Source organism: Chlorocebus sabaeus, chromosome 10, assembly GCF_047675955.1.
Source record: "Chlorocebus sabaeus isolate Y175 chromosome 10, mChlSab1.0.hap1, whole genome shotgun sequence".
In the NCBI taxonomy this organism is placed as follows: Eukaryota; Metazoa; Chordata; class Mammalia; order Primates; family Cercopithecidae; genus Chlorocebus; species Chlorocebus sabaeus.
The window spans coordinates 117,332,418-117,358,172 of NC_132913.1; the positions used below are offsets into that span (position 1 = coordinate 117,332,418).

At 37.8% G+C, this 25,755-nt stretch overlaps 1 protein-coding gene across 23 annotated transcripts in view; it reads right to left on the reverse strand.

Annotated features, from left to right (window-relative positions):
- Window positions 1-25,755, reverse strand: part of TRIP12 (thyroid hormone receptor interactor 12) — a 155,523-nt gene that overhangs the window by 8,607 nt on the left and 121,161 nt on the right. For 16 of the 23 annotated variants that reach the window (XM_073020115.1, XM_007966541.3, XM_007966547.3 and 13 more), the window contains 17 exons: window positions 24,537-24,637; window positions 24,127-24,301; window positions 22,937-23,078; window positions 21,527-21,718; window positions 20,104-20,255; window positions 17,901-18,073; window positions 17,090-17,163; window positions 16,802-17,001; window positions 16,052-16,179; window positions 14,236-14,387; window positions 13,417-13,559; window positions 11,950-12,106; window positions 10,217-10,315; window positions 5,283-5,397; window positions 4,840-4,994; window positions 3,723-3,887; window positions 535-699 (listed from right to left, as the gene is read on the reverse strand). In XM_073020115.1, coding sequence (XP_072876216.1) covers window positions 535-699; window positions 3,723-3,887; window positions 4,840-4,994; window positions 5,283-5,397; window positions 10,217-10,315; window positions 11,950-12,106; window positions 13,417-13,559; window positions 14,236-14,387; window positions 16,052-16,179; window positions 16,802-17,001; window positions 17,090-17,163; window positions 17,901-18,073; window positions 20,104-20,255; window positions 21,527-21,718; window positions 22,937-23,078; window positions 24,127-24,301; window positions 24,537-24,637 — 2,488 coding nt within the window. The remainder of the gene's footprint in view (window positions 1-534; window positions 700-3,722; window positions 3,888-4,839; window positions 4,995-5,282; window positions 5,398-10,216; window positions 10,316-11,949; window positions 12,107-13,416; window positions 13,560-14,235; window positions 14,388-16,051; window positions 16,180-16,801; window positions 17,002-17,089; window positions 17,164-17,900; window positions 18,074-20,103; window positions 20,256-21,526; window positions 21,719-22,936; window positions 23,079-24,126; window positions 24,302-24,536; window positions 24,638-25,755) is intronic. The other 7 variants (XM_038001432.2, XM_038001428.2, XM_038001425.2 and 4 more) reach the window with 1 other exon arrangement.

The window sequence follows — 25,755 nt, forward strand, 5'->3', positions numbered from 1 at the left end:
TGCATTTTTTGGTAGAGATGAGGCCCCCACTTTGTTGCCCAGGCTGGTCTTGAACTTCTGGCCTCTAGTAATCCTCCTGCCTCTGCCTCCCAAAGTGCTGGATTACAGGCGTGAGCCACTGCACCTCGCCCATAAGTCAGTAATTTGAAAGGTGTCATCAAACATAAAAGTGTGCACTGCACATGCCTGGAGTAAACTCTGTCAAGGTAGTTGCCTTGATGGAAATGCAAAAACGCAATTTAGTAAGAACACAAATGATCTCTCTTTTCACTAATTTTTTAAACTAGGAAAATGTGGTGTAATTAGATAGCATTCAAGCCTGAGGAGAAATAATTCAAGGTTATATAAGACACGAAATATCTGATATGTGCACTTAAGAGCAAAGAGCTCTTGAGTCAAGCAGCCTTCATGCACTGGTCCTGGGGATGCGGAAGGTCTCAAGCCATAGCGTGCGCAGCCAGAAGCAAGGTACAATCAGGCAAAGTCCTCTGTCTTCACAACTGGCCTACCCCCCAAAGACGCACAATTACATACTCTTAGATACTCCTCTAAATTGTGGATAGTGACTGGTATATCCTTCCCTCCTTTCTTCAGTTCGATATTGGGAAACCCTGGCAGAGTGAAATCCAGTCCTAGATCTTCAACTGAGCAGCCATTCATAGTCAGGGTTTCTAATGCATACTGTAGACTCTCTTTGGTCTAAAAAACACAAATGGGGGAGAAATGGTATCAAGCAAAATTAACTCACAGTTTTTTGTTTACAAAAATAAAAGATATCCTAATAAAGCTGATGGTTTCCTTTAACTCTTAGCTTCTTTATTTTTTTCCTGGTCATAATCTACATATGAACGAGTCACTGAGATCACAAAGGAAGTAAGTATAAGAAAAGAGGGCTGAAGTCCTTCTTCATTACGGGATGCTGCTGCTCAATTTAAGCACATGCAAATCAAATTTCACAGTAAGTGCATAATAGGTTGCATATTAGTTAATTTTAAGAATGTGGACCCTAGAACTAGACAAACTTTTCATTAATTCTAGGCTAATCTTGAATCCAATACTGTACAAGTATACAGTAAATACTGATAATAGAGTTGGGAAATTGTAAATATAAAAAACGTACTATCTAGTGATAGTGATTAACTTTCTCCCCCTGCAAAGCTCGAGTCTACAGAATGAAGCCTGCAGAGGCTTCATTCAACTACTTCAGGTCTCTGATGCATAACAAGTTTGTATCCATGCAGCAACACTGTGATTAAAAAAAAAAAAAAAAAAGGTTCCAAGAAATCCCTAAGAAAAAGGCAAGCAATACTTTATAAGACAAATGTTAAAAAATCTTTATTACTCACTTTTTAAAAATGTGTAAGATTATAAAAGGCCTATGTAAATTTTTTTTAAACTTAAGGATCAAAAACCAACATACCAAAAGTAAATTCCATCTAAAAATGAAGACATCAAGTTAGGAGAAAGAAGACAAATGGCTTTCCAAACTGGAAATGCCTCCGTGTACGAAATTCCTATAGGCTAACAATTAAGGTACAGAAAATTAGTCATTTAAACTAGAAATGGTTAGAATGTTCTGATTAATTAATTAGTCATTTTTTAAAGAGCAAACTAAATGCTGTTTAGGATTCTAAATAATTCAGAATACCAAGGAGGCAGCAGATTATGGAAAGTAAATGGTCAGAAAATTATGTCCATTTTTGCTTCTCTGCAAAAACCCACTTTTAAGCCTCTCTCCATTTTAGGTGCCATTTGAAGTCCTCCAAAGGGAGGCAGTTTATTTCACATTTGAGGTACTCTTCAGCAGAAAGATAAAAAAAAAAAAAAAAAAAAAAGGTGCTCCATTTTCATGTTCCCCCACTGGTAAGTTCTCAAAACTATCCTCATACTCCCTGTCACAGATTAAGGTGATTACTATTACACTACTGGAAAGTCTTCTCTCATAGCTACCAAGGAAATTGATAAATTTATTTGTAAAGATGTGCATTACAAAGTGTTGTTATTAGACAGGAATCTAGAATTTACAATGTCCTAGAGATGTTTAAAGGGAATTTACATTAGTTTCTCTAGATTTTACATAGTAAGTCGAGAAACTAATGTAAATTCCCTTTAAATATCTCTAGGACATTATAAATTCTAGCACATTTTCCGTATCCCTAGAGACTTTAAGCTACCAAGTAGAATCTGAGCCAGGACAACTTGCCCCATCTCTATACTTTATTAAAGAAACACGATGTGGTTTTTCAGAATGTCACCATTTCTCATGCTCTTGTTCACAGTGGGTTATTATGTCAATTTCTGGAGTGTGGATTCTGTGCCATTCATTTTATATTTTTAAACTGACAACATCAGGAATAATAAAGGATAGAACAAATCTCAAAAACAAACAAACAAACAAAAACTACTGACAAGAGAACTGTGGCGGCGTACTGCATTTGAGACAAGCATATATAATAGAGCTTGCATGGTGTGGAAGCAGGCAGACAGCCTGGGTTTGAGCTCCTGCTCTGTGTTCTCTAGGTGTGTCAGTGACCTTAGGCAGGTTGCTCAACCTGTCTGCCCTGGTTTGCTCACCAGTAAAATAGAGATAACAATACCCCAATCTCACATGGTAGTTGTTAGGATTAAATAAATTAACATATATATGGTACCTAAAACAGAGTCTCCTGTTTTACTTGCTTTTTTGTTCTTCCTTTTTTTGTTTTGCCATTATTTACCTAAGAGATAATCCTAAACAACACTGTAATAGTTTAAAACTTACCAAGTTGTTAAGTGAAAACCAAAATGGTTCTAAAAATTCTAAAATGACAAATTTTGTACAGAAAAGGTGGACTTAGCCTCTTTGAATACCAATTTCTCTTAATAGACTTACTTTTCGAAACAGCACCACATAATTACAAATTAACACGGGGGATAAAGTGAATCTCCTTACAAATCTTCTAATGAAAAGGCACTCTAAAATCTTATCCCTCTATTGTAAGATCCTCTCCACCTCATCAGGAGAGGTGACACTCTCCCTCACTACAGAATCTCAATGTGCTATTCTTACTTATTTATAAAATGAGGGTTGATTTAATATTGGTCCAAGTTACCAGTCTAAACAGAAGCTTTCTGGGTCTGTGCCACAAAAAAAATAGAACCTTGTTTTCTTCTAATACCAGATACAGAACCATTATTAATCTCAGATTGAGTTAAGTAATTTATCTATTGTTAATTATATACATTAAAATTACACAGTAATGATATGAAGTTCAAGGTTATCTATGAGATGTCACAGAGAAACCTCAACATGTATTACCAAGGAATAGTTGTTGGCACTCACAGTGACCTTTAAAAAATATCTTCCTGAGATCTCTAGAAACAACACTGTTCCTAAATTAAGGTACCTTTCTTGAAAATAAATCTGTTCTGAGAATAGTTTTACTGATTCAAGTGCTTACTAAAAGATGATATAATATCTGCCCAGATACAACAGAGTTCTTATTTATGGTCTGATTTAGAATTGTATTTTATTTGCTAATCAAGATGTTTATAACCTGCTCTGAGTATAGGTCATGTGACCCACTGTGAACTCGTATGTCTTAGTTAGTATAATAAAAGAATTAAAATCTCCTAAAACAAAACATTACTATAACAACTGAGTCAAATACAAACCATTTAACAAAAGCCTCATTTTTCTAAAATAAAGACCTGATCCACTCGACTGTTTCTTCTAAGCCTACCTGGGATTTATCTTGTTCAAGTCTTTTCTTTTGTCTGACAATGTCTTCTAGGTGATAAACTGATCTGGCTACAACTGGGTCGATGTCAAACAAATCGTGTGATGTTAGTGAAGTTTCTTGCCGTAGCATCCATTTATAAAAGGGTAAGCCAAGGGGAAGGTCCACCTGAAACGGAATATGCATAATATTTTCAATGTCACACTAAGCTTCCAGCACTACCTCCATCTAAGGCACTTCAGGAGATCATTTAAATATTAATAGGTCAAGTAATCCCCAAGAAAGAAAATTCTGTAGTTAGGAACTATTTCTCCCACTACACAAAACTGATTCTCTTGATTTGGGGCTCTAAACGCAACTCCACTGTAGTCTGTATTATTGAATACCCCAGAGCAAAAAATGTTAAGGGAAAAAACTTACCATATTTAAAATAGAAAACTAAATGGAACTTCTAAACTCACTGATAAACTGCCCACTCTTCAGTTAAAGTGAAATTGTAAACTTGTCAATTTGGCCACAGGTGAAAATGTCTTAAACATACTGATAAAGTGCCTCCGGAAACGGGAGAAGAGCATGGTGGCTCGTGCCTGTAACTCCAGTGCCGTGGGAGGCCAATGTGAGGGGATTGCTTGAGGCCAGAAATTCAAGACAAAAGGAAATGAAGAAACGTCCAGAAACATTCCAACCTCTATGAATGCTGATCACTTGGGTTATTTTCACAACAGCACTCTAATGTAAATTTAATGAAGTTTAGTTACATGCACAAACTTTCCTACTGAATTGAAAAGGTAATGTCAGACTATAAAAAATAAATAATTAATACCACCTTAACTTGCCTGATTATCTGAATCCTTGCTACCCAAGGAGTGGTCCACAACCTGGCAATTGGGTGTGCCCTGGGAGCTGATAGGAAAACTTAGAATCTTGGACAGTAGGACAGTCTTACCCCTGCCCAACTGAATCAGAACTGGCATTTTTAACAAAATCCCCAAGTAATTCATATGTGTATTAAAGTTTGAGAAGCACTGCTCTGAGGTATAGCAGTAACTACAGGGGACTGAGGTACTTGCACAGAATATTCTACACCAAACCTGCAAAAAGCAAACCATCCTAAACTTACCAATCTGAAATCCATGATAGCCTTGGCCATTAATTTTCCTAAGAAGCGAAACTTCATCTTAACCTTTGCGATATGAGCTGGCTTTGCTGTCCTACCAAAGGGAAGCGCAAACAGGCCCTGGAGGTTTTGAATATACTTGGTCCCTTCTTGGCTTCCTGAAAAACAAGCAATTCACCAAACTTTAGATGATGTTTCCAAAAACAAAACAAAACCTGGTAACTAAGAACATCTAAGAAATTAAGTATTCTCAAAATGGGAGTGCAGATCACTGAATGAAGTCCTCTAGAACTGGACAGGCCTTCCCTACTTGATAAATGAGAAAACAGAGGCTATAAAGAAGCAAGCACAGTTGTCCATTAGAAATTAAATATATTTAATAAACCATCAGAGTCCATTACCTGATCTGAGTAACACAAACCAACTAACTTACAGATAGGCATTACCTTTTGGATTGCTAAGAGTTACTTCTTCACCTCTCCAAAGACCCAAGTCAGCTCTCTGTAGTTCCTGAGATACAAGCGCATAAAACTCCAGTGTAGGCCCAAGACCTGTACCAACCTACAGAGGAACACAAGTAGAACGATTTCAAATTTTAGAAATTGTGCTTTTTTACTGCCAACCTCTTGGATATGTGGACACTAACAGCAACTGTTTACCAGGATGCATTAGAGATTATTTTCCAAAAATGTCCTGACCGGATTTATTCTTTCAGTCCTGGTCACCTGGACAAAAACTAGCAACTCTTCATTACTTCCTACCTGGCTAAGGCCCCAACATGTCAGTTGAACGATTTCAGGTTGTACTCACAGAAGTGCACTGTGGCTACATATCTTTCCTTCAGGAACAATATGGCATTGTCTGCGTATGGATGTCTTTCCCCTTTTTCTCTTTAGTGAACTGTTACCCCAATGTCACCCTCTCAAGGGGAAGGCTCCCCTCAACATCTGCTCCCAACAGTTAGTTTGCTCCTTTTTTCTTGGGGCTTATTTTACAGCCACTCAAATACTTACTACATTACTTTACCAAAATGTCAGTATATGCTTGCATATTTTGCAGGATGGTAACTGTTTTGGTCACCCTGTATCTCTGATAGTACCTGACACACAGTAGCCATTTAATAGAGATGTGTCAAATAAAATACAAATAATGAAAGGTCTGACTCCACACCAGCACAGACGGGACTGATGGCATCATACAGGACACCAATGCTTCTCAACTCCTAGGGTGCACTGGAATCCCCAGAGCTTTAGCCACATGCACATAGAGGGGTGCCACGTCCTGAGGATTCTGATCTGGCACGTTCAGCTTAGAGCCTGGGCACTGGTATTATTAAACAAGCTCCGAACGCGACTGTGCAGCCTAAAGTTAAACTACTCCTCCATGAGACACCTGATGTGGACATGCCTGAAGCAGTGTTCATAGCTTGCTCATTCCTTCCTGTTCTGTCAAGGTCCTACCAGATCAGACCATAAACAAAGATATGCAGGTAGTGACAAGTTCCTATCATAGGTTATACACTAAATCTAACTGTAACCCTGTCAAGAAGGCAACATTTATAGATTACTCATAAACAAAGGGTACTATTTTAGCATTATTATGGTTACTCTTAAAAATTACTCACAGTAGTTTAAAAGTTTAGAGGTAGTCCACTAAACATTTAACTTTTTCAAAACAGAGATCTGCTTGGGCCTAGTGGTGCTTTCCTGATTAACCCCTAATCCTATTAGAATTCCATACCAGTAAATGGTATCACCATTAACCCCAAAATGAATACTCCAACCAAATCCTTAGAGCTGTCCTTGGCCATTCTCTAAACCCGCACAATCCAATCCATCAGTAAATACAGTAAGCGCTGCCTTCAAAATGCCTTCTAAACTAATTACCAACTTTACCCAGCTGCCATCCTCTGTCATCTGGTCTACTGCTAAAGTCTCCTAGATGGTCTCTGCACTAACATTCCCGACATCTTATATCCCACGCTCATAGGAGCAAGCGTAATCCTTACAAAACACAAGTTCGCGGCATTCCTTTGCTGCTTTCCAAAGTTTTTTCATCTCATTCAAAGCAGAGCTCCAGTTCTTACCATGGCCTACATGCCCCTTTGCACATCCCACTCAGTCTCTTTGACTCCTCCTACTCTGCCCTTGCTCACTATGCTCGAGCCACACTCATCCTCCAACAGGCTAGGAACACTGCTTCTCTGTTCTTGTGCTAGAGATACTTTTCCCCCAGACTGCAATGACTTGCCTCCACTCAAATGTCCTCGGACCACGCTACGCGTCCCCATAATGCTTCAATCCTCTTATTTTACTTTTCTTCCACACGGCCTAACACATATGTGTACATGAATGTGTGTGTATGTATTGGCCTCCCCAAACAAAAAGATAAGCTCCATCATGGAGTGGGAGTACTTTGTATATTCTGTTCTACACTGAATCCCAGGCACTGGAGGACTGAGGAACAAAAGAGAAGCAAAGAAAAACCTGCAGTAACACATGGTATCCACCAGATGGTGCTAGTTAATGCTCCTTTCGGCATACTATTATCCCAGGTTTAACAGAAGTCACAGATCAAATTAGTCTATTTCCTTCATCCAATGCTGTTGTTTCTAAAAGGATTCTTAAAATATTAAATCACTAACAGCACTTCCTCTGTGAGCCTCTGCAGAAGGTGGAAGGCCCAGGTCATGTTTGCTTTGCTGATACAACCTGGGGGTGGCCAGCTTTCCCACAGAGCAACCTGATCTCTTCAGGGATTATCATTCTACCCAGCTACACCACTAAAAGGGCAGGTACTCGGTTGAGCTTCATTTTTCTTTTAAAGGAAAGGAAAGCATAAAACCCTAGAAACAGAAAAACAAAAGTTTGACAACTTGACTTAAAAAGGAATCTTTTTCTCTCAAAACTAACACATACTGGCACTTACTATATGACAACGTTCTGAGTGCTTCACACATTTCAGCTCATTTTATCATTCTAACAACATGAGGAGGCAGGTGCATTAATTATGTAAAGGGCTGAGAGGACACTGATGAGTTTATGTTAACTTGCCCAAAATCACACAGCCAGTAAGTGGGCAGGCCAGGCTCCACGTTCCCTGTTCCTGATCTTTCACCTTCCCAAAAGGAGACTGGGTCACTGGGTCATTTGTAACCCCAGTCCTTGGGGTTTGGGTGGCTTTGTGAGCCCAAAGACTGGTATAATCCTTCCCTGGCTTACCAATCATCCCAATTCAAATAGGAGCCCACACTGTGACTTGAGATTTTCATTGGGATTCTTCTAGAGCTAGTTAGAAATTCTTCCTCAAGGCTACTAGCTGACATGTACAGCTGAATTTGAATCATAACCTGAAGCCCTATGCATTTCACAAAGTCAGTGCTTGTGAGGTAGGGGTGGAGGTACTTCCCCCTTTCCTAATGAAGCAGCTCCTGGAATCTTTTCTGAGGTCAACAGGTAAGACCTATGAAGGAAGGGCATAAAATCTTGACTTCACATCAGCAATCCAATCCTGCTCCTTAGAACAGTCTGTGTGAAGCCATTCTGAGCTTGTTAGGTTTCATGCAAGATGCAATTTTAACAGAACCGTGAGGGATGAGAGAGGAAAGATATTTCCTGGCAAGAGAAAACTATGCTGGAGTAAGAAAGTAGAATGTATGTTTAAAGAGAATAAAAACATACCAAATGGTTACAGCAAAGGTCCTGTAGTCTTATGAGTAATACATTTGGATGCATCAACATGTAAGAACCGCATCCTCTGAGCAACAGCCATGATCAAGCTACTAGATTCAAAAAGTTCGTATCTCTTATGCCAGAGTCCAGGGCCTCCACTCCATCTGGCCACCTCCTTTCTATCCCCCTTCTCCTAGCACTTCCACAGCAGTACTAACTTCTGCCACTCACCACCAAGCCTGACCCTTTGCTCAGGCCCCATCTCCTACTAGAAAATGGTCTCTCAATCTTCCTACTCTCCTACACTAAGGTCTAACTCAAGGCATCTTGAGGACAGCACTCCTTGTCTGAATGCGTCATTCACTTGGCACCTGTACCACTACCTTGCCACACTCTTTGGTACCTTTGTCCTGTGTCTCCCTAACTACACTGTCATCTTTTCAGTGCAGAGACTCTGCCCTAACCTGGAACCCTAGCATGCAGTATACTTTCTAGTACACAACAACTTATAATTTTAACTTTGGTGACTGAATACTCTTAGCTTTCCAAAAGTCATCAAGAAGGAGAAAATGCTTAATAAAATGAATGAAAAATCAAAGTCATGATTAAAATTACTTAAATAGGCACAGTTAGTATCTCATACACTAAACTGCTAAATCTATGATACTTACCATGAGCCAGTTCATGTACATGAACTCAGTCACAACTTCGAGGTTATACTATTATTACCTACATTTTACAGATAAGAAAGCTGAGGGGCAGAGTGGTTGGCTATTGTAAGTAAATATTTGGTATAATGAAAGATCTAGAAATTTTAAGTCCATAAGAGGTTCAGGGAAGCCCCAAAACTCTAAGTTTTGTCTTAAAACAAAAATTAGGTGAAAGGAAAGGGGGAAGTATCCCAAGAGACTTAAATATACAGAAAATCATTACTTGAATCTTTTGGTATGCAAATGTTCATAGCAATGTTAGTCAAAATAGTCAAAAACTGGAAACAACCAAAAAGTGAATCAACTGGTGATTGGTAAACATATTTTGGTGTACCCATGTAATGGAATACTCAATATATAGTTCATATAATAGAACTATTCCATAATAGGAAACAAACTGACACATGCAACATGGATGAAGCTCAAAAGCATTACAGTAAGTGAAAGAAAAATGACAAATGACTACATACTGCATGATTCCATTTATGATATTATAAAAAAGATAAAATTACAGGGACAGAAAATATGTCAATGGTTATCAGGGGCTGAGGATTGGTTGGGGACAGAACGACTGATTTTACATGAAATGGGGGCACTTTTTGTGGTGATCGGAGTATTCTTTATCTTGATGTGAAAGTGCATCTGTCAACCCTTAAAACTACATTTCTGAAGTGTGCAGTTATTATTTATATCTCAGTAAACCTGATTTTTTCAAAAAGGCAATTCATCATTTTGAAAGTTATCAACTGTTTAAAATACCCTTTCAGTTTATCAACTGAAAGACTAACAACACAAATGTGTTCTTACGCCAGGAAAAAAACTGCCTTTTAGTATGTAGTTGAACCTTTGAAAAATGGGGAACTTAGAACAAATCATTCAAGAGAAAAGACAGCAAACTCCCAACTGTCTTTCAGAATTTCATAGTACCAAGAAACTCAAATAACATTTAATCAAGAACACAAGTCAAACTAAATAACCATCACCAGACTCCAAGCTCACCTCATTTTCATACTGGATTTCTAACATGGCCCGTGAGCTGCCAAGGTCCTGCATCACAGACTCCGCCTGTTTCAGCAGCTCCTCTCTGTTCACAGTACGCTACGAAGAAAGTACAACTGTCAGGAAACTATGCTCTACCAATATTACACTTTAATAAACAGGTGGCATTTCTTGAAATGCAAAAGAACAAAATCAACTCAATTGTTAACACTTATTCCTTAAACAGGTAACTCAGAAAAGGTTAAGAGGTAGCAGTATTGTTACAAACATCAACAGCATCTTGGCATACATTAAGGAAACCAGATGCAAGAGTAATTACTAATTTATCTTGTGGCCATGGCAAGTTCAGAAAATTCAAGTTGGGGAAGAAAAAAATCATCTTTGCCAAGTATCAATGCAATTCTCAGGGCTGCAGTTTCATGAAATCTCCCTGGGTACATTTATATTTAGATAGAGAAATAGATATGGAGATGACAGGTCAAACAGGTGAGCTGGAAACCTATTGGCTCTGATCTGCCAAGATCCTACAAGCACTACTACAAACACTTGCGAATGAGATTTTAAAAGGTTCTGCTAGATTTCTAATCTATGCCAATATCAGTGCTTATGGAATCCTAATGAGGATATGAATAGGATGACTTTTTTTTGTTGCCAGGCTGGAATGCAGTGGCATGATCTCAGCTCACTGCAACCTCCAACTCCCTGTTTTAAGTGATTCTCTTGCCTCAACGTCCCAAGTAGCTGGGATTACAGGCATGCGCCACCACGCCCAGTTAATTTTTTTTTTTTTTTTTTTTTTTTTTTTTTTTTTTTGCATTTTTAGTAGAGATGGGGTTTCACCATGTTGGCCAGGATGGTCTCGATTTCCTGACTCATGATCCGCCCCGCCCGCCTCAGCCTCCAAAGTGCTGGGATTACAGGTATGAGCCACCACGCTGGGCCCAAGAAGATTTTTCTAACTACAATGTTTGCTTTATGTTTTGTTTTGCTTTTCAGTATACACTTCACTCCCTGCCACCCATCTAACTCCTTTATTTTATTACTAATGTCTCTTATGAGACTTTTGGAGATAAAGCCTTTAGGAAAAGAAACTTAAATCCCTAGCATAAAAAACAAACAGGTAAATGAACAGAAAAGACGTAAGTAAAAACAGTGCTGGTGAGAACTGTAGAATCGGTCTCCACTGGAAATGGCTCAGGGCACTGTGGTTCAGAGCCACAAATGTGGAGCCAAGATGAGAAACACAGATTAAGTTAGCAACACTGGGGCTAACCGGTAGAAGAGACTCAAAATATATTAAGGATTTTGTTTCAGGCTCTTCTAGTTGGAGTGACTTGTTAAGGGAATGAAATGGATCCGATTAATTCCAACTATTACATAAGTGATCAATTTTTAAAGGCAGGAGATAGTTTGAACTCCTAATTTAGAATGAAAAAGTTTCAGTGAGAGAAGACAAGATTCTTTCTTGGTCTAAGAGTTACGGCAACTAAAAGAGCAAAGAGAATTGTAGAAATTATTTCAGAAACTGGCGGGTGGGGAGGAGAGAAACTCTTAACGAAGGATAAGGAAGAATCACAGATAGCCCAGTTCCAAGAGACTGAAAGGAAAATAGGGCTAGCTGACTAGGACCAAGGCCTCCACGACCAACATGCATATTTAGATACACTACATTTCTAGTTTTCCCATTATTTTGAAAAGCTCAGATTATTTAAAGATTTCGGGGAGAAACTTACTTTTTTTCTATCCAATCTAGGTGCAACTCTGCTATCTTGAGAATCAGACTGGTTGATTTCTGGGTTGGTATCAAGTAATCTTTGCATTGCTCGGTCCCGATCAAATGCAGTTACATAAAAAAGCATTTGCCGGGTATCAAAAGGAAAGAAAAATGGGCTGTAAAAAGATGCAATGTAAGTTTATTATCTGGATGAGAATCAGAAACTACTAAAAAAAAAAAAAAAAAAAAATCTAAACTTATATTAGAAACAACTTTTGATATGATATAGAATAAAAATTGTAAATAAAATCAGTAAAAATTGTTTAGGTCAATTTGTTTATTGATTTTGAAATGGAGTCTTGCTCCCATCGCCCAGGCTGGAGTGCAGTGGTGTGATCTAGGCTCACTGCAACCTCTGCCTCCCAGGCTCACGCAATTCTCCTGCCTCAGCCCCCCAAGTAGCTGGGAGTATGGGCTCCTGACACCACAACCAGCTAATTTTTGTATTTTTTTTTTTTTGAGATGGAGTCTCGCTCTGTCGCCCAGGCTGGAGTGCAGTGGCCGGATCTCAGCTCACTGCAAGCTCTGCCTCCCGGGTTTACGCCATTCTCCTGCCTCAGCCTCCCGAGTAGCCGGGACTACAGGCACCCGCCACCTCGCCCGGCTAGTTTTTTGTATTTTTTAGTAGAGACGGGGTTTCACCGTGTTAGGCTGGTCTTGAACTCCTGACCTCAGGTGATCCACTTGTCTTGGCCTCCCAAAGTGCTGGGATTATAGATGTGAGCCACCGCGTCCAGCCAGGTCAATTAATTTTAAATAATTTTCATACTTCTTATATGAAATTTCTAAGTGATTAATAGTGCATTAAGTAGCCTTTCAATGCAGAATCTGATATTTAATTTTTCAAATCCTACACTTAAGTCGATAGATCTTTAATCTACCTGAAGGAAGTATAACATGACTAATGAAAGCTCATTTTTAAAATATGACCACCACCTTCATGAGGCACTTGAATCATCCTAAAACCAGCCCTATCTCCCAGTCCATGTCTGTGGAAAAATTGTCTTCCATGAAACTGGTCCCTGGTGCCAAAAAGAGTTGGGGACTGCCGATTTAAATGTGTATGGCCAGTGGCTTACATTTACCACTGCAGTTCTAGAGTCCCTGACCCAAGCAGGCTCAGAGAATCAAGAAACTACACCTTTGGAATCCAATTTTATGAGAACAGATAATTTTGACTATCTTCAGCCAAACTGCTATGTGTACTTTCCTATTTCATATATAGCCACATACTACCAAGAAGATCCAGACCCCAAACTTGCCTAGTCTGTTTACATGCTAAAGCCACACAATTAAGCAAGTTGTGATCAACAGTATTAATAAACATTTGACTAGGTCCAGTAAAGACAATGTTTCTGTAACAAAATACATCAAGACCAACCCAGTAACATTTCCAAGGCCACCATTACAGAAGTGATTGTCTTACCAGGTTTTTCCTAGCTCAGTAAGCCATGTTGGGATGTTTCCTGTCATGATTACTAAAGGATCTTGAAGTTGCCTATTTGCTTTTGCTGTTAACTTACTGTTAATAAATTCACTAGTTGGAATAATTTCCTTGCACATTGCATTCTGTAAAATGTTTTAAAAAAAAAAAGTCTACATGTAGTAAAACATTAGGATTATATTCACAATCTCTTCCATTATCCCCAAATCCATGCAAAGTACCCTGAATTCAGTGCTGGTTGCCGACATACAACACACAGCCTCTCATTACTGTGTCCCACCTAAAACAACAATTCCCACAATACACTGTTAAGCCCTCACATGTACCCCCCTTGCCACTGCTGGGCACCGCCCCCAGCCACTGCTGCTGGCTCAATCATTCAGTGATGTTGCAGCTAATGTTTCATGGAGGGCCAATTCCTTTACTCTTCTCTATGCTATATAAATATCAACGGCAGCATGCAACTTGTACCCAACTTTTACTTGATATATAAACTTCTCGTTACATGTACCTAAAGAATTTTAACTATAATAAATCCATGTTCAAGTTTCATATTGTAGCTTAATTTCATAAATTTATTGCTAGAGAAAATTTTACAAATCTGCCAAGAGAATTAATCTAAGCCTTTAGTCTTAGACTAGACCAGGAGACAGAGTGGGGGAGAAGTTTCCACTGATGCGTACATTATACTTTACTGGGCTAGGATCCCTGTATTTAGCTGAATCACTATTTCCATTTCTAGTGCAATAGGAAATTTATCCATCACAGACCATGAAAACTTAAGCAGGCAACGTTACTCACATCATACAAGTAATACCAGTATCGACTGATAGCATGTAAAACTCTTAAAAGAAGGATCACATCTAATGACGGGTCTTCAAATGTTATATTTTCAGGTGGTGTGGGAATGAGGTAAACTTCTAAAGGATTTGATACTGATGGGCACACTCCATCTAAAGGACAAAAGATCAAAGTAAGTTTGGATCAAAGTCAGAAAGGCAAAGCCAGTGCAGCCAAGGTCCTATCATTGCTAAAAGAGTAACGGAAGTTGTTACAGTCAACACTTGGAATCCTATTAGTAGGGTATTGATAAGTTTGACAGTCTTCCCATTTTATCCTACATATAAAATGCCTTGGCTTATAAACATTTCACTTTCCCCTCCCATACCCAAATAAACACTATAATGAAGGAAAGCTGGCTCCTCCACATTTTCCCTTTATACCAGAAACAACAGAAAACGGTAAAATGGCTGGAGGAGTAGAAACAAACTGTTTAAAGTTAAGTTCACTGTTAGAGAAATTTCCCGGATATTTCATATCCAGTTTGTAACGAGACGAATACCTCAAAATTAAAAATCTGGTAAAAGAGACTTGGTTATTTAATGCAAGGCTTAGGACTGAACAGATTGAGGGTTTTCAAGTAGGGTCTGCAAATCCTTTGTTACTAGGCTGCATTAAGTAAAGGCACCAAAAAAATAAATCTGAGCAACTCAAAACAGTTGCCTTTACTTATAGCCAGCAAAATAATAAAAAATCATACCACTATCATTTCGTAAAAGAAAATGGCATTTTTTAACACCAAAAACATAACAATCTCAAAATCAAGAGCCTTTTATATTGAACAAACTTAGTTGTATGAAAAAAAGTGCCACAGGGCCCTTATTTCTGTGGACCAGGGAAACCAGTGTGAGAAAATTACTGTGATGGTGGCAGGGAGGGGGGTAGGGGGGTCTTCCATGGAAAAATAATATTGTCTAACTCTTAACGCATTGTTAGTATCATATTTTTAAAGGGAAGAGGTGGGGGAAGAGAGGAAAACTATAGACAGGAAGGAAGTATTACAGAGAAAAATAAGTCTATTAAAAAGTGATGGCTATATTCGATGGTCATTACATTACCTGGCATCACTTTTTATGATTACTATAATTATACTACTGTCATGGGTGACAATAAAAAAGTAGGCACCAATTGGTCAGTGATCACTACCTTCAGTCTCTTCTTTAGTGAACATGTTCTACCAATGAAATTTGTTTCAGCCTTCATAAAAACCCAAACTGTTAATGAATTGGGAATAAGTTTTTCCCCAATTTTCCTTCTCAATTTAATTTTGTAGGTACTTAACTTTTCATTTTCTTTTCTTTTTTTTTTTTTTTTGAGACGGAGTCTCGCTCTGTCGCCCAGGCTGGAGTGCAGTGGCCGGATCTCAGCTCACTGCAAGCTCCGCCTCCCGGGTTCACGCCATTCTCCTGCCTCAGCCTCTCGTGTGGCTGGGACTACAGGCGCCCACCACCGCGCCCGGCTAATTTTTGTATTTTTTAGTAGAGATGGGGTTTCACCGTGTTAGTCAGGATGGTCTCGATCTCCTGGCCTCGTGATCCGCCCATCTCGGCCTCCCAAAGTGCTGGGATTACAGGTGTGAGCCACCGCGCCCAGCCAACTTTTCATTTTCTAGATATTAAAGTTGAGGATTAAATGTGATCAAACTGTTGGTAATTTCATTTATTTCTCAATTATATTCAAAGATTTTACTACTAAGTCCAAATCACTCTTTGAAAATCATGAAAATGGGAAGACTGCCCAGTTGGCAATCCATTTTCCCCTTTATCTACCATCTTACCGTGCCATAACTCATCATGCTTTTTCGCATTTCTAGGGGAAGTTTTCGTTGGAGCTGTTTGGGCTCTTCCTCTTTTACCACCAACACAATCTTTATTACTTTCTTCATCCTCTCTCACAGGTTTATACCTAAAATGACAAGACAGTACATAAACCAAATGTAGATTTGGAAACTGATACAAAGCCAAAATCTAAGCCACAGACACCACAGTTACCAGAAGACGGTTCTGAGATCTATTCCCCTCTCTCTCCCTAGCATAAACGTGGAGAACTTATTAGAAGAGACCACCTAGAGACCACCTTCCCAGGAGGGGATGCCTGAGAAACTCCAAGGGTGGTTCTGAGAAGAATGGCTCTCTTCAAGCATATGTAACAGACACAGACAATGCAGGAAGCTGCATCCAAATGCCTCAAGGACTCAGAGATGCCCAACTTCAGATTACCTAATGGAGCATCATCTTATGGCAACATTTTCGTCTTAATTAAAGACCTGAAATAAATCTAGAAAAGTAGATGTAAACCATGATTATTGTCCATGAATAAATGTTTTCCAGTAGAATGAATGAGGAGGCTATACATACATATGCATATGTACCTTATCAAATATTTAAAATCGTCTTTAAGAACTAAAATGTGTGATTTAGGGCCCCCTATCCTTATGAAAGCCAGCCATCAAGTTAATGTGAATTCTAAAACACAAGAACAGTTTCAAAGTTTATGAAAAACCAAAAGAAAGAATTTTCAGACTTGCCATATTGTATGAGTCTTTGTCCAAATACCAGCTCTGCCTAGAGGATTGCTCTCATCATCCGTGGATTCTCTTTCATCTTCAGCCTGTATACTAAACTGCCGTACTGCCTGATACACGGTCATGTTATATGGCAGCAAATGTTCTCCAATATAAAACTGCAGCCTGTGTCTTACATTTCCTGAATTTAGGAACTGAGCAGCCTGAATAAAGCAAAGCAAAAGCCATTTAAGCCAAAGGCCCTGAACTTTATATAGTACATTATGACATGGTGGGAATATAGTACCTTACCAGAGACTCATCTATTTCCTCATCTGATCCATCGTCATCACTGTCTTCATCATCTTCTCTTACTCTTCCATACCCTGAAGACCCAAGTAGACTTTTAAACTCACAGCGATTTTAGGTGTGAAAAAACAAATCCTGTATACACTGGTTAAACATCTTCTCAGAAAAACACATATAGGTTGAGTATCCCTTATCTGAAATGTTTGAGCCCAGAAGTGTTTTAGGTTTCAAAATTTTTTTTCAGATTTGGAATATTTGCATATACATAAGATACCTTGCAGATGGGATACAAAGCTAAATATGAAATTCATTTATATCTCATATACATGGTGTGAAGGTAATTATATAGAGTATTTTCAATAATTTTGTGCATGAAACAAAGTGTATGCACACTGAACCATCAGAAAACAAAGTAGTCAGGTGTGGAGTCTTCCACTTGTGGTGTCATGGCAGCAATCAAAGTTTCAGATTCTGGAGCATTTTGCATTTTAGATTTTCAGGTTAGGGATGTTCGACCCGTATATATTACACTCTGATCTATGAAGCAGAAAGGTCTAAGAAAATTGCCAAACACAAAATATCATTTCTACTACATTTCACCAAGATAAATTAACTCATCATTCAAGTAAGCAGTCAACCCCTAGTAAGTTCAATGTATGACTATATACTAAGTAGAAATGACAGGAATGTAAGTTCCTGCCATCTAGGTTTTAACAGAAACAACATTCAACAGAGAAATAACGTATATATCTCTTAATGTAAATTTCTCCCAAATATACATATATAACACACAAAACAAATACATGGAAAGTACCTCTAACTACAAGGTATCTCTCGATGGCTTGTACCAAAGCCAGAGGGTCGATCTTGACAGGTCCACCCTTCCACTGCTTCACATTTGCACAGTCTGGATGTCTTTGTAACTGGCATTTTAATTGATGTGTGTTGAAAAATTTTAAAGCCTGTGATCCTCTGTTGAGAGAAAAGCTCAAGATAATTTGTGAAAAAAAAGTTAGTCTATTATTTTCACATTTAATATACATTAATTCAAATAACGCAAGTTAATACAAACTGCTAAGACACACTAGTACTAATCATTTACTTACCAGTTCTATAACTGTTAAAGCCAATAATTCAAGTTATTTAGAAAAAAATTTTATACATAATAAAAGACGGATGTGTATGCGAGCATATGCAAACCTTAAGTCAACATTTGACCTCTGTCCCATCATAAATCCATGTGAGCAGAAATACTTCACCCATGAATATTTAATTATTTTTCTGGAACAAAAATCCCTCAACTATTTAAGCACATTCACTTCTGCAATATTTTGCCCATTTCTACTGAATTACATTTTTAAAAAAGCAAAAAACAAAAACAAAAACAAAAAAACACCCTAATTTTATTTCAAAGATTTCAGCTACAAAATTACTTTAAAAACTAATCTTTAAAATTTACTTTGCTATAACAGTTTTGAATGAAGCAGTTTAATAGCTACAGCAGTTGAAACCTGGTCATGATGTTTAATTGATCATTTCAGAAAAGCTCTGGCAGGAGTTGGATACAAACTTAAACTGTGATTATCTGTATGATTCCACAAAGCAAGCTTGTCCAACCTGCGGCCCACAGGCTGCATGCAGCCCAGACTGCTTTCAATACAGGCCAACACAAATTCCTAAACTTTCTTAAAACACGAGTGTTTTTGTTTTTTTAAGCTCATCAACTAACTTTAGTGTTGGTGTATTCAATGTGGCCCAAGACAATTCATCTTCCAATATGGCCCAGGGAAGCCAAAAGATTGGACCCTCCTGCACATAAAGCATACAAATAGGGATGTGGAGAAGAATATTCCATTTTATGAATATATATATATGCAAACATATTCTATATAAATTTGGACAAAAATTAAAAGCTTCATGATTTTCTCAAGCACAGGTGAAAATGCCCCCTTATTTCATGAACTCCTCCAGGAAAGCATAATGATTGAAACTGAGTAACACACGCTACATTAACTTTCAAAGCTGAAAAGAAACCCTAGTCCATGATGTGATTGCCTTATCACTCAACAATGCATATTGTTCTTAATTCAATCAAAATTTTAAAAATGTTTTTAAAACATCAAAATGTGGATTTAAAAACCAAACTGGGCTGACTCTGGTGGCTCAGGCCTGTAATCCCAGCACTTTGGGAGGTCAAGGCAGGAGGATCACTTGGACCCAAGACCAGCCCGGGCAACAAAGTGAGACCCTGTTTCTACAAAAAATAAAAAAATTAGTGGAACATGGTGGCACATGCCTGTGGCCCCAGCTACATGGGAGGCTGAGGCAGAAAGATCTCTTCAGCCCAGGAGGTCAAGGCTGCAGTGAGCCATGTTCACACTAGTATACTCTGGCTTGGGCAACAGAGTAAGACTCTGTCATAAATAAACAAACAAACAAATACCAAATTTCCTATTTTCTAGGCTTCCAGTCAAAATATTCCATGAAACTTGTAACATTCCACAACATAGAACAATTCTTTCCTGTAGCACCTCAAGAGTCCTTAAAACTACATTAAATATATATATATTTATTAAACTAGTAAAACTTCAAATGTTTGAACCCATCAAAATACAAAGTTATAACCACTTATATTACATACAAATCATACTGCTCAAAATGTAAACGTTATTCACATCCACAAAAAATGTTTTATCCCTACTGAAGTTAAACACAAAGTTCTTAAAGAAATTTTGTATGTTGAAGTGTATCAATTTAAGGAAAACTAAGTCTATTACAAGTTACGAATACAATCACTGGATTATATATTTATAAAGCATCCTGTTTAAGGCACATGGTATAATTTTAAAGACAAAAAAGCATTTGATTCATTCTTCAGAGTACTTTATTTCTTTCATCGTTACAGCTGAATGTTTTCTGGGCTGATCAAGACTTTACCAGATCTCTTGCCATCCTACCTCAGTGAAACTAAGTACCAAATTCCAGTGGCAAGGGCATAGCCAGGCAATGGTCCTTACCTGCCTCCTGTCCCATTTCCACTAGGGAAATCATGTACTTTGACTGGAAATTGTTCCATCTGGCTGAGGCAGTTGTTCATCTTGTGAACTAATGCCAACAAAGGTGCATTACCCACTGGTTCCACTCTTCCAATGGGCTCTTCTCCAGGAAGCTAAAGTTATAAATAAACAAACTGGTTAAACAAGGCCTTTTCAAAACAAAACTCTCCTCAAAGAGAAGATTTAATAAGCAGCTTTATAAAAAAGAGTAATTTGTCTATTCATCTTTATCTTTTATTGCAGATTTGGTTTGAACGACGTTACCATATTAATTATTTCAATAAAGACAATCGTTTTGTACAGTCCACAATCCTGTATTCACAATCCCTACATCCAAAGGCTCTGAAAACAGAAGTCACTTGGTGGCAAAATCTGATCCAAAGAGACATAAGGCTATTTACAGTCTTTATTTATCTGATTTTAGTAAGAATATTCATGTTATGCTATAAAAATATTTAATGCATATGATATAGAGTGCTATTCAGAAACTGCTGGAAATTTTAATGTACTATACACTGTAGGACCCTTGAAACCCACCCATCTCCAGGGGTTTCAGATAAGAGATTGCACATAATCTTAAGTATGGTGTAAAACTATACTTAATACTGTCACGCTTCTAATGAATCAACAATAAATATTAACTCTGCTTTAGGTGGACCCACAAGTTAAAATACAAGCAATGCTCAAATGCCTCTGAACACAGCAAGCGCGTGTTGAAATAATGTTAACACATAGGAGAGCTATCCTAAGCGCTATTACGTAGATAATCCAGAGGGAAACTGCCCAAGTGATGCCTTCTCCTTAAGCCACTGTAAAACAAGGAGAATGCTGTCAACAGTATCCAAAGATTACTCTCTTGCTCTGGTCCACTTAAGAGTGAAGGAAGGGGAGCCACTCTGTGGCTCCTGGCTTTGTAATCCACATTATAAACGGTGACATAAATGGTCATCAAGCACCCTTGATGGGAACTGTTACAACTGTATTTTATGTACAAAACAGGAAAATATGTCTCCTCTATCTTATTATAGATGTCTATTTCCCTAGAAGGAACTAATACAAACTTTAATACATTTAAAAACAAATATTGCAAGTAAAATACATTTACAGGTGAGAGACTACTATTAATCGTTCATCTTGCAAGCAAAAAAGACTCAAGATACTTCAACCACAGAAATAGTGACATGAGCTTTGTTTAATCCCTATTTCATTGTTTTACTATTTACTTTGATATATAGAAGTTGAAAGATTCCAACTGCGGCGTAAAAACCTAGTTTTCCCTCAATGTCTTGACCCAGACCTGCTGGAAATTATTACTGAGATTAAAATATATGCATTAGTGAATACTGGTTCTTATAAGACATACAGGCATTATTAGATAACTTACTGGAGAAGAAAAAAATACATGAAGAAATCTCTTTAATCTGATCTCTCTGCTCACAGCATCCTTTTCACTTTTAGATGTCAAATAAAGCAACAGCTGCTTCACAAATCCACTATGTTGGATTTCAAATGATGAAACATCTGACTCTGAGACTATGCTACGGATTTCTACAAGGCACTCAGCTCCACCATCCACCTGAAAGAGTTAGGAAAAGTATTTCTACATTGATTTAAGCAGTACTTAAAAAATACACAACTCACATATCCTCAAAAGGAACTGAATATATTCTCAACGCCCTTAAAAAAAAAAAAAGGAGTGGTACAGTCTTAGTAAATCCTTGGAAATTATGATTTTAAACACACACACACACACACACACACACACACACACACACACACAAAATATTTCATGAGGAAAACGAGGAATCCATAATAACATAAGAAGAAAATCAGCCGGGCGCGGTGGCTCAAGCCTGTAATCCCAGCACTTTGGGAGGCCGAGATGGGAGGATCACGAGGTCAGGAGATCGACACCATCCTGGCTAACACGGTGAAACCCCGTCTCTACTAAAAAAATACAAAAAACTAGCCGGGCGAGGTGGCGGGCGCCTGTAGTCCCAGCTACTCGGGAGGCTGAGGCAGGAGAATGGTGTGAACCCGGGAGGCGGAGCTTGCAGTGAGCTGAGATCCGGCCACTGCACTCCAGCCTGGGCGACAGAGCGAGACTCCGTCTCAAAAAAAAAAAAAAAAAAGAAAAGAAAATCTTCGCATTCAACCAATATAGTTTTCTTTAAGAAAGTATTTCTAAAGGATGAGAACACAAAACTGAAGAATAAGGGGCTATAACACCAGAATGAAAAGAGGAATCAAGAATACAAGGTGTGGCTTTAAATTAATACATTTAAGGTCTCAGCAAAATGAACAATTTCTTGGAAAACATACGACCAAAACTGCTCAAGGTACATCAAAACAACAACAACAAAAAACAAAACTGAGAACCAGATGAAACATAAAACACTTATTAGTAAACCTCTAGCCTCTCCTGCCACTCTTGAGACCCCATGTGGAGAGAGGGTCTAAGGAAGGCCTATCATCTATACCTATAGTTGAGGATGACTTAGAAAACAGATGTGCTTATGGGGACATTTCTGAAGTTTCTTCATTTGTCAAGAATTATGAGATGTGAAGGAAAGAAAGTCAAAGATGAGGTTTCTAGTACATTTAATACAGACTGATGAATCCTGATAGTCAAGGGATAAGTAAAAGAAATGCCAGCACCAAGGGTGTATATAAGGTAAGAGTCGATGTAGGATAGCTAAATCCACAGGAAGCTAGAGAGTCATGAAGGAAAAGAGTAGCAGGAGATGCTGGGAAGAGACTGAAATAGAGCAGCAAAATGCACTGGCCACAGCACCTGGAGGTTGAGTTGTTCGGTTGCAGCACAAAGTCTCTGAAGGACATTCAAGGCAGGGTTGCTTCCATCCATATTCTCAGAACTGAAATAACGTTCGACAAATTTATGTGCCTGCTCCTTAATCCAACCTTTAATTTTTTCTCTACAAGAAACAAAAAGGAGATATTAAAGTCCCAGTGTATGTAGAAAGGATATAACTTCTGATCAACGCAAATAGCTGCTACACTTAAAATCCTTTCTGGTCTATGCTTAGAGATTAATAAATTCAGAATCCACAACCCAATTAACTTTCACTTTGAAAACGGGCTATGATGGAGAACTGTTTAAAAACTTAAAATACACTGCAGGTTATTACATGAATTGTAAACAAAGTGTACTAATTTTTTGGAACCCTGCAACATAACACTTTCCTAAGTATTCCCTTTATTTTCTAAAGTACACACATATGTGCATTATCCTTGCGTTTCCTGGAGAGCTGAAGGCAAGATTTACAGACCAGAAACACACACCTATTAAGAATATAATAAGCTATGGCAAACAAGACCCAGCTGCTTAAATTACAAATGCTGATAGCTTCAGCAATTCATTCACTTAATTATTTTTAAACACTGAAATTCAGATAAACAACCAACAAAACCAAAGACAGCATGTTTATTTTCTCAATGACAATTGGTCTTTTAAAATTTACCTGCAGAGGGAAGTAATCAAGTTGGCATGCTACATGCAGAACCCAAAAATGAAACAAGTCCCAAGGCCTTTATTTAAAAAAAAAAAAAAAAAAAAAAAAAAAAAAAAGGCTCTCCCCTAAAATCTTTAGGTTCCATTGTACTGGGTAGAGAAATTTTATCATAAATGATGTGAAGAATGTGGACAGAAAATGTCAGCTTTTCCTTGTCTGGAACAAAACTGAGAAAGAGGTTCCCCAAGGAACACAACTTGGTTTTGAACATATGAGACTTTCAGTTAGGTATGCTGGAAGGAGTTTCAAAGCACATGACTAGAACTTAGGACAAAGCCAGATGCAGGGTTCATAAACTGAGAACCTACCTCATTCTTGAACTATGCTTCCAAGAACAAATTAAAGTGTTGTGTCTATGTATCATCTCCATACAATAAATGTAGTGGCTGAAATAATGTTAAGTTTTTCTAATATGGGAATAGAAGCAACATAAAATTCCCCCCCACTTCACCTATTATTGGAGATGGTATCCTTTGAGGCAGCCCTGGCAAGGCCACTACCTCCTGCAGTCCGTGCTGGCTCAATGTTGTTGCTATTGGACTGTGCACTTAACCTTCCCCATGTTTTTGGATTCAAGCTTGCCAGGAAAGAAGATTTAGGTGACTGAGTAGTGGTGGGGCTTTTAGCTATGAAAAGAAAAAAGAACTACAGTTAAGCCATTTTACTTTAAGTCATGAAAAACAACTGATTTTTAAGATTCACAGTCTTAACAGATTAATAAACTAAAAGAACTAAGAACACTTAGTCCTCAGGAAACTAAGGCATACTTCAAGAGCCACTGGCAGTTTTAATGAAGTAAATATTTCTGCACCTGCTACCACCCTCCCCTTTACCTCCCCATAGTTTTATCAAAGCGGTTACCTTGATTGTCTACTTTGTCATCATCTCTTGGAGGTGAGTACTTTGGCCTTCTTGGCCCTCGTTTTGGCAGTCGTTTTCTCTTTAGAACATCACTTAATCGACTATCACCATGGGAAAATATGAGATAAGTTTAGTAATTACCACTGTTTTGTATCTTTACTCACCAAAAAAGCAAGCTAAAATGGCAGAAACAGTGAGTTATAAAATACTGTCATAACAAGGTATGTTCTTGTTTAGTGATTATTTAATGCCAATTCTGTGCCAGTCATGTTCTAGAGGTGTGCAGACACAGGAAATGATTATTCAGAAAATAACTAGCTGTTTAACTATACTCAACTATGAAACGTAAAGCCAAATAAGACGACTGATCAATTTTCTATGTTGTTCAACTTTAAATAGTAGTATGTAAGTATATAAAACAAATATGCAACACAAAGGAGCAGAATAAAAATAAATGGGTAGTCACCAACCTGAAAAAGAATGTTAAATCTGCATACCATACTTTTTCCCCTAACCAAAATGGCCACGAGTAACATATACATGACACTTAGTGTTCATGTTGTCAAAATACTCCTCTGCCTCTAATATACTACCGAAAGTAATTTCACAGTGTGACAGTGGCAATAACATACTAAATAAATGTATTTATAAACATTTTAGTAGTTTTTAAAACCTATATACAAATCTAGTGAGTAGTCCGAGTAATTTATTCTGAATTAGAATCATTTAAACACCTGTAGCCTGTTCTAACGACACTAGAAATAGTTTGTAACAGCAATAAATTTTTAGATTAACAAAGCTAAATAAGATGAAAAGGCTGAAAAATGTGGTTTAGTTGGTCTGTGGCCCAAATAAAACTGGAAAAATCTGAAAAAAAAAAAAAAAAAAAACTGGAAAGTTTCCAACAACTGACATTTCTATGGAATATACTTAATAATGTGCTCGAATATGCTTGACAATCAGGAAAAATGAACTTTCAAAGGATGAAAAATGTAATTAATTTCCATTTAAAAAATATGAATTTCTCATTTGCAACCATGCTGTAATATGGAACCACTTAAAACTATTTAAAACCATGTAAAAATATTTTAAGAAAAAAGTTATTTTCTCTTTCTTTGGCATAATCAACTGTTAGACTCTATAATCAATTCCAACTCCTTAAATTAAAATGGCTCGGAAACACTGCATTTGAGCTGGGCATGCTAGCACAAGCCTGTAG